The 14,517-nt window shown below is 55.4% G+C and overlaps 1 protein-coding gene across 9 annotated transcripts in view; it reads left to right on the top strand.

The window, feature by feature from the left end:
* Positions 1–11,018, top strand: part of TACC2 (transforming acidic coiled-coil containing protein 2) — a 107,435-nt gene extending 96,417 nt beyond the window's left edge. For all 9 annotated transcript variants that reach the window (XM_081158302.1, XM_081158301.1, XM_081158304.1 and 6 more), the window contains 7 exons: positions 3,458–3,601; positions 3,752–3,828; positions 5,500–5,543; positions 9,215–9,375; positions 9,571–9,677; positions 10,010–10,130; positions 10,472–11,018. In XM_081158302.1, the coding sequence (XP_081014428.1) occupies positions 3,458–3,601; positions 3,752–3,828; positions 5,500–5,543; positions 9,215–9,375; positions 9,571–9,677; positions 10,010–10,130; positions 10,472–10,537 (720 nt within the window). In that variant the 3' untranslated portion in view covers positions 10,538–11,018. The remainder of the gene's footprint in view (positions 1–3,457; positions 3,602–3,751; positions 3,829–5,499; positions 5,544–9,214; positions 9,376–9,570; positions 9,678–10,009; positions 10,131–10,471) is intronic.
* The last annotated feature ends 3,499 nt before the right edge of the window (positions 11,019–14,517 follow it).

Below are 14,517 nucleotides of genomic sequence, written 5' to 3'. Positions count from 1 at the left end.
TGTGTATTATCTAGGGACCTTGCCCAGGTGCCACTCCCTATAGCTGACCCACCCACTGGTGCTCCCTTTGTCTTCATGCACGTACATTCCCGGGGGTTGCTGTTCGTGGATGCTCCGTGGCCCTTCTGCATGGGGAGCTGCTGACGTGGGAAGAGAATGGTGGCCGTGGGTCTAGTTTGCTCTTTCCTCTGCCTGAGTATTTCAGCTGCAGGTGGCCTCACCCATCTTTTTGGCAGGATGGCCTTAGACTGTGGCTACCATAAAGATGAAACCACTTGGAATGAAAAAGATCCTATTGAGGGGACGACAGGCAACAGGGTGGGGTCTTTTCTGGGAGCGCCTTCCTCATGTTTGCCATTTAGAGTTCGACAGCTGCCCATTATCAGATTCAGATGGGGCAGCACTGGGTGAGGCCACTCTCCCACCCAGTCTGGTGCCATGTGGCCAGGACAGTGCCCAGCCTGTGTCCACACTCCACACCCTTGGCCTAGCTCATGCGGTCTCCCTATCTGATCTGGACTCCTGGTCCCCACCCCAGTGCTCCACCCAGCCCGGCTCCTGGGGACAGAGCTTCTGCCCTGGTCCCAGAGTGGCAGCTTCCCCTGAGGCTTGGTGCCCGGGAATTGGCCACAGGAGGACCTCAAGTTCCAGTGAGTGACAGGCCCCCAGCCCCCAACTCCCAGCTGCAAGGCCCAAAGGGCCCCAGGCATGAGGTCTGCAGGTCTGACCAGGTGACAGGGCCCCAGGGACTGAGACTTGAGAGCATGACTGAGGGGTTTGGACATCGGTTCTGCAGGCTCAGGCCCTCGGAGTCGTGGTCATTTCACGTTTTAATTTGTGATTCTAGCAGCTTTTTGGCTCCTGTGAAGCAGGAAGTGGAGGGTTATGTAAGAGAAACAAAGTTTTCTCTAACTGGGATCTTAAAACATCAGTGAGACAAACCTATTAATTTCAAACAGTTCTCGGTTGTAAGAGGAAAGTGGGGGGTGTGCCTTGGATTTCATTACCCTGCAGACACTCTGGTGGTAACCCAAGTGCGATTCTGAGCTCATCTGTCCTTCATTGAAAACACCAGGCGGCCGAGACGAAAAGTGATACTGAGTCGCTGTAGATGTGGAAACCTTGTGCGTTTACTTAGAAAGCTCATTTTATGCATTTTTCATTCCCTCTTTTGTTTCACAAAGGACTTTAGACAGCTCCCAGATCATTAATTCCTGCGATGGTCTTACTCAGTTTCCGCCCAGTGTGATAGAGTGAGTTTTAATTCATTTTCTCTTGCACCACAGAGAGCTGGTTTATTTGGGGTCAGAATTGAATCCCAGTCTGGGAAACCTTTGCCAAGTGGCTCAGCTCCCCAATGTCTTTCATCTCTAGAAGGACCAGGATGAGTTACATGGTCTCTAATGTTCCTTCCATTTTGAAATTTCATTGTTTTATTTTTTCAAAGAATACATTCTTTTACTTAAAAAGTGATAGGAACAGTTTAAAAAAATTTTTTTTTTTTTTAATTTTAATTTTAGAGGGAGAGGGAGAGAGAGAGAGAGAGAAACATCGATGGGAAACATCATCGATCGGCTGCCTCCTGCATGCCCCCTCCTGGGGACTGAGCTGCAGCCCCGGCATGTGCCCTGACCGGAGTCGAACCAGTGACCTTTCAGTGTCCCTGATGACGCCCAACCACCTGAGCCACGCCAGCCAGGCAGAAACCGTTTTAACCCTCTTCAGAATTTTGTGCTTGTGAACTTTTTGTGTCTATAAACACAGACACTGTGTCTGGGTATAATTTCCCATTTGGTTCCTGAGAAGTTTCTCTTATAACAAGTAGAACCTTGAGAACAAACAGCAGAGATTAACCCACTGGGGGAAGCTCTGTCCGTGTCCGGCGGCTCTTTCCCGAGAGGTCAGCCTGCTCCTGGGGGCTGTTAACTTGTATTCTGGCCAGACATCCTATGTCAGCTTCTCTAGGGCCGGAGGCTGCAAAGCTCAGGGCGCCCATCTGAGACGGGAGCGCGTCTCTAGGGTCTGGTGGACGGGCCGTGGGCTCCCCATTCTGACCAGCAGTTGTCATTTGCGTCCCAGATGCTCAAGGCCGGGCAGGGGCAGTGAGACCCAAGCAGCAGAAGCTTGCTTCTGGGACAGCCTGAACCGTTTGGTTCCTCGTGCATGTGTACAACTAACAGGCCCTCACTCGGGGACCTCCAGTCCTATCCATTAAACTCCGCCCGAGTTTTCCCGGCTCTCAAGTTCATTTTCCAGGAGACTGTGGCAGGGTAAGCAAGCCCATTCTGGTGACTGAGAGAAATTCTGCTCAGGGACCTTCAAGGGCACCCCTTCCCGGTGACTGCTGGCTCTTGACCCCATCCGCTGCCATTTGCGGATGAGCCCTGGTCATTCCTTTCCCAGATCTCTGTCTTTCCGCCGCACCGTGGTGGCCTGTTCACTGCTCAGTTTCTTCTCATAAATTTCCTGAGGAAGGGGCAGCCCACGTGCCTGCCAGACTGCAGGGAATGAGACTCTGGTAACCACGGTGGAGGTCGGCCTGGCGACCGCGGCGGCGCCAGGAGGTTGATGAATAGGCCTGAGAGCAATGGGTTGGGGTTCCTCGGGCAGTGGAGCTAGACTGACACCCTGGCTGCGCTGGTTGGATGTGCTCCTAACACCGCATTTCACGTGTGTTGGAAATCGCTGAGCATCTTGTGCACAGGGGGGGAGAGGAACCCCAGACCGCTCCTCCCTCTGTCGCAGGAGGCTAGCGACTGTCATCTACAGTCAAACCGGGGTCCGTGTGGCGGTTTGGGAACCACACCACTTGCTGAGGGTCTATCAGCAAATGCGGATACTATCACTGATCCTGTTTTCAGTTTTCTCGTTGACACAAGGGACTGATGGCAGCAAACTCCAACGTGACTCTTACCTCCAACTAGCTTGTGGCCGGTGACGTGGTTTCACAGCCATAGCACCACAGTAGACCTTAAGCTTGGTGTGAATTGTGTCCTTGCAAACGGAGCTAAAAAAAAAAAAAAAAAAAAGCCCCCCGCAGACTGAAGTGGGGACAGTCTTACAGACATGCTCAGATCCACCCTGACCCTGGACCAGGCTGGGACTCAGCACCGTTCCCGCTGGATTTATTGGATGTGGGGCCGGCTGGAGAAGGACCGATGTGCACACGCTGCACCCAGGTGCCCTGGCGTCTGATGAATGGCCGTGACGGCCCCACGCCGCAGGCCGGGAGTGGGGAAGGCCTCCGCCACTCGCCCCTTTGTCTGCCAGTACCCTGCAACGTGATCGATTTCCATAGATTGTGTCCGCCATCCCCCACTCACCCGCCTTAGCGTTTTCTCAAGCTCTGGACGTTCTCTGTTTCAAAACTACACAACCCATTCACGAGAGAACGAATGCTTTCCTCTGTCATACGATCGATGTTAACTTTTTTTTTTAATTAAAAACCAATCCGCAGAGAGAAGCTGCTCACCCAGCAGATGTCTCCATCTCCAAAACAGCCCTGTACTCCCGCATCGGGACGGCTGAGGTGGAGAAGCCCTCGGGCCTCCTGTTCCAGCAGCCGGACTTGGACTCCGCCCTGCAGGTTGCCCGAGCTGAGGTACCAGCTTCCTTCTGTCTCAGGCTCGGGGAAATTCTCTGACGTAGGAAATTTTAACTCTCCGTCTATTCAGTACCTTCTTGTCCCGGCCTGTGAGCTGCTGGGACCTGAGTTCTCTCACTGGGGGCTAACCCTTCTCTCTGGCTCTAGATCATAACCAAGGAGAGAGAGGTCTCCGAGTGGAAGGAGAAATACGAGGAGAGCCGGCGGGAGGTGATGGAAATGAGGTCAGTGTGGCGCTCGGGCTCCCGGCACCTGTGGCTCGGTACCGCTGGCAGCTGGTGTGGCCCACAAACGGGGTCTTCCATACAAGCGATCTGTGTCTTTCCTGAGGTTCATATTTTCACAAAAGTGTTTTTACTAGTTTACTGTGGTTAAAATATCACGTGCGTGAGTTAAAGGATGCAATAAATACGTGGACAGTGAAAACCCTCCTTCCCTCCCGGCCCCCATTCCACGCCCCTTGGGTGTCCGCTCTGCACCCTTTCTGGTGAATCCTTCTGAGAATCTCCCGTTTCTGATGGCACATGTTCACGTCAGCCAGAGAGGCTCCTTTTTTCTCCAGAAGGGAGAGTGGAAATGTCCAGTGCACTTTTGTAGCTTAGCATTTATTGGATAATTTTTCTATGTCTCCACCTCGTTGTTTATGGCTTAATAGTCCTCATATGGTTATAATGTAATTTCACGAGTCTCCGTGGATAGACATGTAGGCTGTCTCCCGAATTTCCCTTGAATGATTTATTTTCAGTGGCTGCATTTGTAATGGACATGTGGTAGCTATCGTGTTAACACGCATGTCAATACCGTGTCCATAGTGCCCACCACCTGCCAAGGCTGTGCTTTTGGCCTGAGGCCCACGGCCTCTGTGTCTCCCCCCGGCCCTCAGAAGGGGTGGGCAGCTCTGTTGGACAGCAGGAGGCTAAGGGAGACAAGGTGACTTTCCCCAGGTCCCGGAGCTTCTAGTTAGAAGAACGTGAACTTCAGTCCACCTTCCCTTTCCTTTCTCCGTTTCTCATCTTCTTAGAGACTAAGAAACCATCTCTGGGGCCAGAACTTACCCCTGGGCAGTGGTTTTTGCAGCTACTTTGGACAGTGTAGGTGAAACCCCAAGTCTTTTTCCAGAGGTTCCTTCTGAAGGTTGACTTGCGGGGCGGGGCTCCTACCCTCCTGGGCCCTCCCACTGGGGGCAGCAGGGCGGCATCTTCCAAGCACGGCTCTTAGTGCGTCTTTGTAGCTTCTGTTGATCGTGGCTCCAAGAAGTGCTGCTTCCCTCCCCCCCCCACGCGTGAGTTAGAAGTGGCCGTGGGCCTCCAGGAGCTTCCAGTCGTGCACTGTGAGATGCTGGAAGAAGATTCAGATAAAATGACATGGAGTTCCAAGGAGAAATCAGGGAAGGCTTTCTGGAAGAGGAAGCATTTGCATTGGGCCTTGAGGAACAGACAGACAGGGAGAGGTGGAAGGAGAGAGGGGACGTGAACAGCACAGGCAAGGGCATGGAGGCGGGAAAGCCCAGAGCAAACAGGAAACCATTCGTTCTCGTTGAGCCACGGTGTTCATGGGGTGGCGAGGGAGGAGGGGAGAGTGACGTGGGAGACCGGGCCCAGGCTGCAGACGGCTGTGATTGTCGGGCTAAAGGTTTGGCCGTGTGTTTTTTCTTCGTGGGGAGTGGGGAGGCCTTGAAGGTTTTGCACAGCGTCATGCCTGAGGAAAGTGAGCCCGTGTGGGTGTGCGAGGAGAAGGCCGAGGGCGGAGGCCGCCCTGGGCATGTGAGCCAGCGGTGACAAACGAGACGCGTCCACCATACCCTGGTCAGGCTGCCAACGTCCAGCACGTGGCCCTGGGTGAAATTACAAACCATTTGTTGTCATGGTTCTGACACGTTTTCACTTCTCTTACAGGAAAATAGTGGCCGAGTATGAGAAGACCATCGCTCAGATGATAGGTGGGTGTCCTGCCCAGGAGGGGCTCAGGCCCACCCGGAGGTTTCCACATTACTGGGGGGGGGGCGGTTGAAGACAGAGACTCAGGTGTGCTCCTCTCACACGCCTCCTAGAGCCCGAGGTCCTCCAGGAAGGGCTCAGGGTCCCTGGCTGTGCCCCGGGGCAGAGTCCGGGGGCCTCCTGGAAACTCCTGCTAGAATGTCCTTCACTGCTACGCATGCCTGTGGGGAACCATGGCGGTCACCGCAGTGGCCGTTGTTTGACCCAGCCAGGACTGCCCACCTACCGGGGAAACAGATGTGGGTTGGCTCCTGGGATGCTTAGGGGCATTTTGCTCACGGGAGAGGCTGGGATTCAAATCCCTAAACCCTGACGTAGTTTAGGCTCAAGTGACAGAATAGGCCACTCAGCCTTCACGCACTGCCTAGGGCAGGAGGGCTGAGCTGTGGCCGCCCCGCTTCCCTGGTGACGTGGCAGGACACTGTCATCCGATCACAGCGCTTTCTCACGGGGCGTGGGCACTGCCCCAGAATCCATCTCAACACAGCCTCCCGCAGGCGGTGCTGACAGGTCGCTGCGGCTGGGAGAAAACGGCCTCGGGCTACCCATTTTCCACAGCTAGGCCTTTTTTCAGTTAATGGATAAACCTCTTGCAGAAGTTCCGAGCCCAAGGTTTTACCCTAATGATCACTTTTCAAAAATGATGTTATGACCCTAGGGGGGTAGTTTTTTGTTTATCTATTTATTTGTTTGCTTAGGTCCATGATACCAGTTTTTAAAAAATCTTTTCCTCCTACGCTGGCCAGTGTGGCTCAGTGGTTAAGAGGGTCGGGCCCGTGCACCGAAGGGTCACAGGTTTGATTCACCGTCCAGGGCACGTACCTGGGTTGGACGTTCATTCCCTGGCCCTGGTCGGGGTGTGTGTGGAAAGCAACCAGTCGATGTGTCTCTCTCACATGGACGTTTCGCTCTCTCTCCCCTCCCTCTCTCCCTTCCACACTCTCTCAAAATCGATGGAAAAAATATCAATATCCTCAGGTGTGAACTAACAAAATAGTAATAATAACAATTTAAAAAAATCTTTTCCTCCTAAGCACATATGGGGTAAAAGCCCCAGCTCTCCGCAGACCACAGCCTCTGCGCCCGAGCGGGACTCTGAGCTGGCGATGAGCCCCTCTCCCAAACGTTTGGGTACGTGTCACGTGACACCTCCCGCTGCCCCGGGGTAACTGTGAGAGTGGCCTTGGGGATGACAAAGAGGCTGACAGTGGAGCGCTTTCCCTTCAAAGGGGCTTTACTTTTGATTGATTATGATAAAGGCCGTTCCTCCCAGAGCTCGGGGGCAGCCCGTTGGTGTGGTTCTGAACATCAGCCCCCGGGTGTCTGCTTTCTATCAGATGAAGCCTCTTTATTAAACTGGTAGAAGGAGTCATGGATACGTATGGATGGGATAAAAGACAAGACTCTTGGCACTGAAACTGCTGCTGAAAGCTCCAGGATGAAGGATTTATGTTCCAATATCCAGCGGTTGGCCAGCGGAGCACAGCCTCCAGGCCTCCGGGAGTCTCGGGATGTGAAAACGCCACTCAGCCCGACGTTGGCTCATCTGGAAACATCCTTCTGTGTCCCAGAGTCGTACATTTTTATTTTCGCTCTTGGTGGTGACGTTGAGGCCAATGTTGAGATGGGGGTGAAAGGCCAGGAGCCTTGGCTTCTGGGAGCAGGCCGCCCAGAGCCACCTTTTATTGCTCGGCTGGCGATTTTTTTTTTAAAGAATGTTTTATCGATTTTAGAGAGAGGGAAAGGGAGAGAAACATTGATATGAGAGAGAAACGTCAATTGGCTGCCTCCTGCACCCCCCTACCGGGGACCGAGCCTGCAGCCCAGGTACGCGCCCTTGACTGCACCGGCTGACGCTCTAACCACGGAGCCTGCGGCCAGGGCTTGGCTGGCAATTTATTTTGTTTTTTGTTTTTTAATATATCTTTATTGATTTCAGAGAGAGGAAGGGAGAGGGAGAGAGAGAGATAGAAACATCAATGATGAGAGAGTCATTGATCTGCTGCAGCCCGCAGCCCGGGCATGTGCCCTGACCGGGAATCGAACCCTGATTCCCTGGATCCTAGGCCGATGCTCAACCGCTGAGCCACGCCCGGCTGGGCGGCTGGCAATTTAAATTCAAGACAGTCCCTACTGAAAACCAAAAGAGCGAGAGCCTGTCTAGTGGTGTCCGTAGCCTCTTGAAGCTAAGGCCAGTTTCCACGGCCTGCACTTCCCTTCCTGGCTCCGGCCTGGCTCCGGGGCTCGGTGTGGCCATCCAATCCTGCACGTCGCGTGATCCCTGCCCTGCCAGCGTTGCCCCTTCTCATCACATGTTCCCAAGAGAGTGCCCTAGGTTCAGAGATGGAGCTTTCAGACCTCAGAACAGAGGGACCCCTGCTTTCTGCATCGCGGGTCGTGGCAATCTTTTTTTTTTCTGCTTTCCTAACAACTGCCCTGATGATCTGTTTTGCTTCCGTTTTCCGTTGCTTCTTGCCCTTTGCTTGCAAAACAAACAGGCAAGCCCGGTAAGTAAACGCTGTTCACCTAACTTGACACCTTGCCTGTTGCAACCCTTGTTTGTTAGTTTGCTTTGCTGTTTGTGTGACTTTTGCTTTTGTGTATTAGCTGCGCCCCCCCCCCCTCCATGGTTTAATAATGTTCCGCCTGAAAAAGCCAGAAAATTTCCAGGGACATCATTCTGTTGTTGAGTCTCTTGGGTTTGGGGCTGTGCTGTGGCTGTCACCATTTCCAGATGCCAGCCCCCCGATGGCAGCTGCCCTTGGAGGCCGCCCCTGACAGCAGGCAGCCCCTCCCAGGTGACCTGGGCTTGGGGACAGGTCTGCACAGCTCCCTCCCCCAGGAGCTCTAAGCGGGGGCTTCTCTCTTCCCCGCTCTCTGCTGTCACCCAAGTAGACAGGTCCCAGCATGGTCCCTCCCCCACCCGGACCAGTCCTGGGTCAGCACACAGGAGGGAGGGCACCCTGCCGCCAGGGGCTGTGTTATGTCTGTGGTCAGGAAGCCGTTCCCATAAGTGGGAAGCAGGTGGTTTTCTAGGTGTTCAGGCGAATGTTAGTTTGTGACGCCCAGAGACGCTGGGCCGAGAACGGAGCGGTCCTCTCGCCAGCATCAGCCGCTCTAAACTGGGCCAGAATTTCATTCTTTGGTGCCTAACTGAGAAACTCATGCAGAAAGAAATAGCTCCGAGGGATGTTTCAAGGGTGAAGATGCCCTTTTCCTCACCGGCGACCATCTCCCTGTCCTGACCATGCTCAGGAGGGCCTGTCCCTCACAGCCCAGGCTGCGGGGCCGTTACTCTTGCCCAACGCAGAATCCAGTAGCGGCGTTTTCTTCTTTACCTGTGGGTCTGTTTGCCGTCAACAACCTGGGGTCTCCACTGTAGACTTTTCCCGTCAGGTCAAAGAACGGTGGCTAACGGCCACCCCATCTGATACTGCAGACGTCCCGGCCTGGGATGCAGGGGCCCTGCGGCTAGTTCCTTAGGGCCTGGGTGGGCCCAGGGGACGGTCTCTGCAGAGTGGGAGCTGCCCACAGGTTAGGCTGCGGCCTCGCTGCCCGAGCCCAGGCCCAGGCTCCGTGGGCTCCATGGTTCTGTGCCCGTCTCTCCTGCCAGAGGACGAGCAGAGGGAGAAGTCCGTCTCCCACCAGACGGTCCAGCAGCTGGTCCTGGAGAAGGAACAGGCCCTGGCCGACCTGAACTCCGTGGAGAAGTCTCTGGCCGACCTCTTCCGGAGATACGAGAAAATGAAGGAGGTGCTGGAGGGCTTCCGGAAGGTGCGTTTGCGCTCGGGGACGTGCGGGGTGGGGGGGGGGAGGCGGCGGGGCCCGGGGGCTTGCGGAAGGCCGTCCTCGCAGGCTGGGGCGTCAGGCTTGGCCGTCCGAGGCTCCACCCTCATCGGGGGGTCCCTGGGGTTCCCAGAGCCCTCGGCATTTCCTCTGCGGGCTCGACCCCGTTCTCTGTCGTGTCAGAATGAAGACGTGCTGAAGAAGTGCGCACAGGAGTACCTGTCCCGCGTGAAGAAGGAAGAGCAGAGGTACCAGGCCCTGAAGGTGCACGCGGAGGAGAAGCTGGACAGGTAACGGCCGGGCTGCCCCGGGCTGGGTGGCAGCTGCGGTGGCGTCCCTGACGCGGGCCGGCCAGCGGGCGCCCCTTCAGCACGGCTCGGTGTGGTTCGTGACGCCATCGCCCTCAGCGAGCGTTGTGAGGGGTGTGTGCTGCGATGTTCCGGACGCCCACTCAGAGCCCCCGGCATCCTGGGAGTGGGGTTCGGGATGGGGGTGCTCGTGGGCGCCTGCGCTGGGCCTCCGCTGGTGGGAGCTGGAGCCGGACAGGTCCCCCTGCCCAGAGTTGGGAGACGCCTACGGGGAGGGTGATCATTTCTGAGCGCCACGTCCCCCGTCCCCACAGGGCCAATGCTGAGATCGCCCAGGTCCGGGGCAAGGCCCAGCAGGAGCAGGCCGCCTACCAGGCCAGCCTGCGGAAGGAGCAGCTGCGGGTGGACGCCCTGGAGAGGACGCTGGAGCAGAAGGTAACGGGCCAGGCGCGGCGGCCTTCAGGCAGGCAGGGCTGGCAGGCCCCTCGGGTCCCGGTGCTGGGGACCTTTCCATTTCTGATCTCATTTAATTCTCGGAGACGGATGTTATTCACATTTTAGAGAGAAGGAAACCGAGGCTCAGAGAGGTCATGTAACTTGCCCAAGGTCACACAGCGAGAGCTGGGATGTAGTAGATTATTTGGCACCACGTCATTTCTCAGGGGGACCAAGAGGCCTGAAGGACCCCGTGCCCCTAAAATGCCAGTGGCCGTTCTGCTCGGCCGTTCAGACCCCCGAGAGATTTCAGCAGCCGTGTTTTTCGTCTTCACTTGCAGAATAAAGAAATAGAAGAGCTCACCAAGATTTGCGACGAACTGATTGCCAAAATGGGGAAAAGCTAACTCGGAGCCAGACGCCTGGCCTTGACCGTTGCGTGCAATATGAGCGTCGGCACACTGCTGTCCGCCCGCCCAGGCCCCACGGGCTCTGTTCTCTCTTCCGTATGCACTACTGTGTTCCCCTCACACGTAACGTTGATCTGATTGTATGCAGTGCTAAGGAGACTATCAGAACTGCTTGCTATCGGTTTGTGTTTTTCCTAGTTTGATTCGTAGCAAGTTGACCTCAGAGTTCCTGTATCAGGGAGACTGTCTCATTCTCTAATAAAAGACACATCGCTGACCTTGGCCTTGCCCTTGTCCCTGAGTTCCCAGGGAGCGGCTTTTGGATTTAATACGAACATGTACAGCTTGCACAGGGACTCTTGCCTTAAGGAGTGTACACTTGATCTGCGTTTGCTGATTTGTTTAAAAAAAACAATGCATGTTTCAAATAAAATTCTCTATTGTAAATAAATTTTTTTTCCTTTGGATCTTGGCAATACGAGTGAGTGGTTGTGATTTATTTTTCTGGGGAGGGTTGAGCCTTTCCTTTCCTTTGTTCAGTGCTATCAGATTTGGCCTCTCACTCCTCTCTGGGCTCATTTCTTTGTGGGTTTAAGTAACATTTGTGGCTGTGTTGGTAAGTAGAGACTAATGAGAAATACTGACTTGCTATTAAATAATTCAGTGAATGTATGGAATTAACTTGGGTTCTCTTTTTACAAAGTCTGGCTTTAGGGGGCAAAACTATTTCCCTCTATCGGCTGGAGGGAGCAGCAGGCCGTCACTCTGTCTGTCCCCTCTGTGTGTGCAGGTCAACCCCGAGTGTCCTTTCCCCTCTAAAGGGCGAGGAAAGGGGATCGGTTTCTGGTGGGAGGTCATTTTCGGCCACTCTGGAGAGTAAACTAAGTAAACAAGCTTGCCATTAGATTCCTTAGTTGCTGCTGACCCTGCTGGAGACGCCAGGTTGAAGGGTGGGTGGGTGTGGGGGTGCAAAGGTGCCTTTATTTCCCAGGGTGCTGTTAACAAATCGAACTTGCCAGCCTCAAGCCTCGGAGAGGGACCTTCTCCCACTCCTGCTGCAGTGAGAGAGGCGACCACCAGGGGGAGCTGTGGGCAGCTCGGTAAGAGGCGTTCCGGGGGCGCCTCTGGGAAGCAGGGCTTCTCACCCAGGAGGAGAGAACTCGACAGGGAAAGGTAAAGCGGCGGCAGTCGCTCACCTGTGAGGACCGAGGGAGACTTGGGCCTTTTGGGACCTGGGTAATGTTCGTGTCTTGCCCGCTTTCGGACGTGATTACGGGGTCGTCGTTCTCTGACCCGTCGCAGGCTGGCTGGTGGACAGCAGTGCTCTGTGGCTCATTTGTGTTCAAAGGAAAGCGGCCGAGGGGAGCCAGGCGAGCTCCCAGGCTCCTGGCCGCCTTCCTCCTCGAAGGTCGTTCCATTTTTAAAGTGTGGGGAATTCATTGCCGATAGTCTTCCTTTAAGGTTGTACCAAAATATAACCCACCCCCCACACACACCTCTGGGGCATAAGATCTGGTCCAGGGTCACACAGTCAAGACCAGAGTGGAGACCGGGTGTTTCTTTACTGTGCCCACCGCCTCTCTGTCTGTGTGACAGGCTGGCATGGGCCGGTTGGGGCAGCCTGGTAAGGCAGTGAGCTCGTCCCTGGAGCATCCAAGAAGCCGCCCGATGTCCCACTGGAACCCCCTGTGACTGTGGCCCCAGAGATTTTCAAGGTGGTTCCAGCTGGGAGCCATGCTCTGTGAGGCTTGGTGCCTGAGCCGCCGAGGCCTTTGCTGAGATCCTATAGGGAGGGGTGGACCCAGCCAAGGCCAGCAGGGAGTGTGGCACCCTGGGCACTTCCCAAAAGTGGCCACTAGACGGCGCCCAAAGGGCCTGCTCTGGGCTGTGAGGGATCCCAGCTGGCCCATCACAGACCTAACAGTGTGTTTCAAACCCTTTCATTAAAATCTCACGGGGGGGGCCTACGTTCTAGGGGCAGGTAGCTGGGGAAAGTTGGGGTGGAGGGGAGGGAGTGAATCTGTCCATTTGTGCAAAGACATCTGCTGAGATGTGACCGGGACCCACACAGAAACAGACACACACGTTCAAGTGTGAGCATGTGCCTGCATACACACACACACACACACACACACACATGCACACACACACACACTCACATGCACACTCACACACACGCACACACACACACACTCACACATACACACACTCACACACACTCACACATACACACATACACACACATACACACACTCACACACACTCATACACATACACACATACACATACACACTCACACACACACACACACACTCACACACACTCAGTGCTCATCCTTGTGCCAGAGCAGAGCACAGGGTGGGGAGGTCGGTACACCCAGTTCTCCAGGCTGAGACGTCCGTTGAGCATTCCTTGGGGCCGTGGTTAGTGGCTGGGCCCTGTGGGGACTCGGGGTGGGGGAGCTGCTGTGCAACACCCCCTAGTAACCACCTCTGCAGAGTGTGGGTGTCAGGAGAGTTGAACCCCAGGTCTGAGGGGGAGGCATGTTCAGAGGCGCCTCCCAGTTCTCTCGAGTATTTGCATTTCTGGAGGACAGTCACAGGCGGAGCAGCTGCTTTCCAGTCTCACTTCATCATTCACATGCGAGGCCGCCCGGGAAGGCCCTGGAGGAAGCTGCCCTGACCCCAGGCTCCTGTTACTGTAGCTGGGATGGCAGTGAGCCCTGGGGTGGGGGCCCAGAACCTCCGATGGACAGAGGTTCCCAGGTGTAACAGATGCGGCCCCCTCCCCACCCCCTACTCCAGGGCGTGGGCTTTGCAGACCAAGTCCCTGAGGACCCTGCAGGATTCCACATTGGTCCCCAGGCCTTGTCCCCGACTTAGAGGCAGGTCTTAGTTCCTGGGGACAGCAGCTTAAAAATCACCTACCAAGAAACTAAATCAGCCCAGCTGGCATGGCTCAGTGGTTGAATGTCAACCTATGAACCAGGAGGTCAGGGTTCGATTCCCGGTCAGGGCACATGCCTGGGTTGTGGGCTCAAACCCCAGGGGGTCGTGCTGGAGGCAGCCGATCAATGACTCATCATTGATGTTTCTCTCTCTCCCTCTCCCTTCCTCTCTCTGATATCAATAAATAATTTTTTTAAAAAAGAAAATAAATCAGCAGGTATTGATTTCAATAATGTAAAACTCTCCAATTTTATGTAAATATTTTAGTCAAACCACATCTGGACACTAGAGGTAGAAATAGAAAACCCAGATGCCAGAGCTGGGAGGGATCCAAGAACCTTCTAGTCCAGGCTCCTCACTTTACAGATGAGGCCTGAGGAATAGGGGGTTGACGCTCACTGCGGCCGTTTTCCAGACTCTTCCGAGTTCCCCCAGTGCTGTAAGAAGCCGAGCGCTGCAGGAGACAGGAATAGAGGGGCTGCGGAGGAAGTGCGTGCCCCCCAGGTGCGTGGCGCCGGGTGGTTGGTCTCTGAGATGCCACCAGTCCCGCAGCCCAGCTGTGCGGGGACCAGGCCCGGAACAGGAACTGCTCGGAACCCTCCTCGATGTTGCCGCGGTGCCCACAGCAACCCGAGACCGAGGGCAGCAACCCGAGACCGGCCAGGGCGCCTTGGCCCATACGAAGAAACGGTGACCCCAGATGTCATGAGCGCTCTGGGGTCTGAGCCTCAGGAGGTGGACAGCCCACAGTGGTCCTGTGATTCGGGCGCCGATGCAATGAGAGCGCCTCCGATTGACCGGCTCCTGTAAACGCACCCGTGGCGGGCAGGGCCCTCAGGGCAGTAAGTCCGGCTGGTGGGCTCCATGGCTTGGGAAAACCTCCATCCCTGCGGCGGGTGCTGTTGGCCCTGGCAGGGCGGGGCTGCGGGGCTCCGGGCCGGAGGCAGGAGGGGGGAGCCTGGGGGCCACAGCAAGTTGCAGATCCCGTCATCAGCCTCCTGAGAGCCCTCGTCTGGCTCCCGTCCCTTG

The sequence above is a fragment of the Miniopterus schreibersii genome (assembly GCF_964146895.1).
Source record: "Miniopterus schreibersii genome assembly, chromosome: 14".
NCBI lineage: Eukaryota > Metazoa > Chordata > Mammalia > Chiroptera > Miniopteridae > Miniopterus > Miniopterus schreibersii.
Note: the sequence above shows the minus strand (reverse complement) of the source record. Positions and strands in the feature narration are given on the sequence as shown.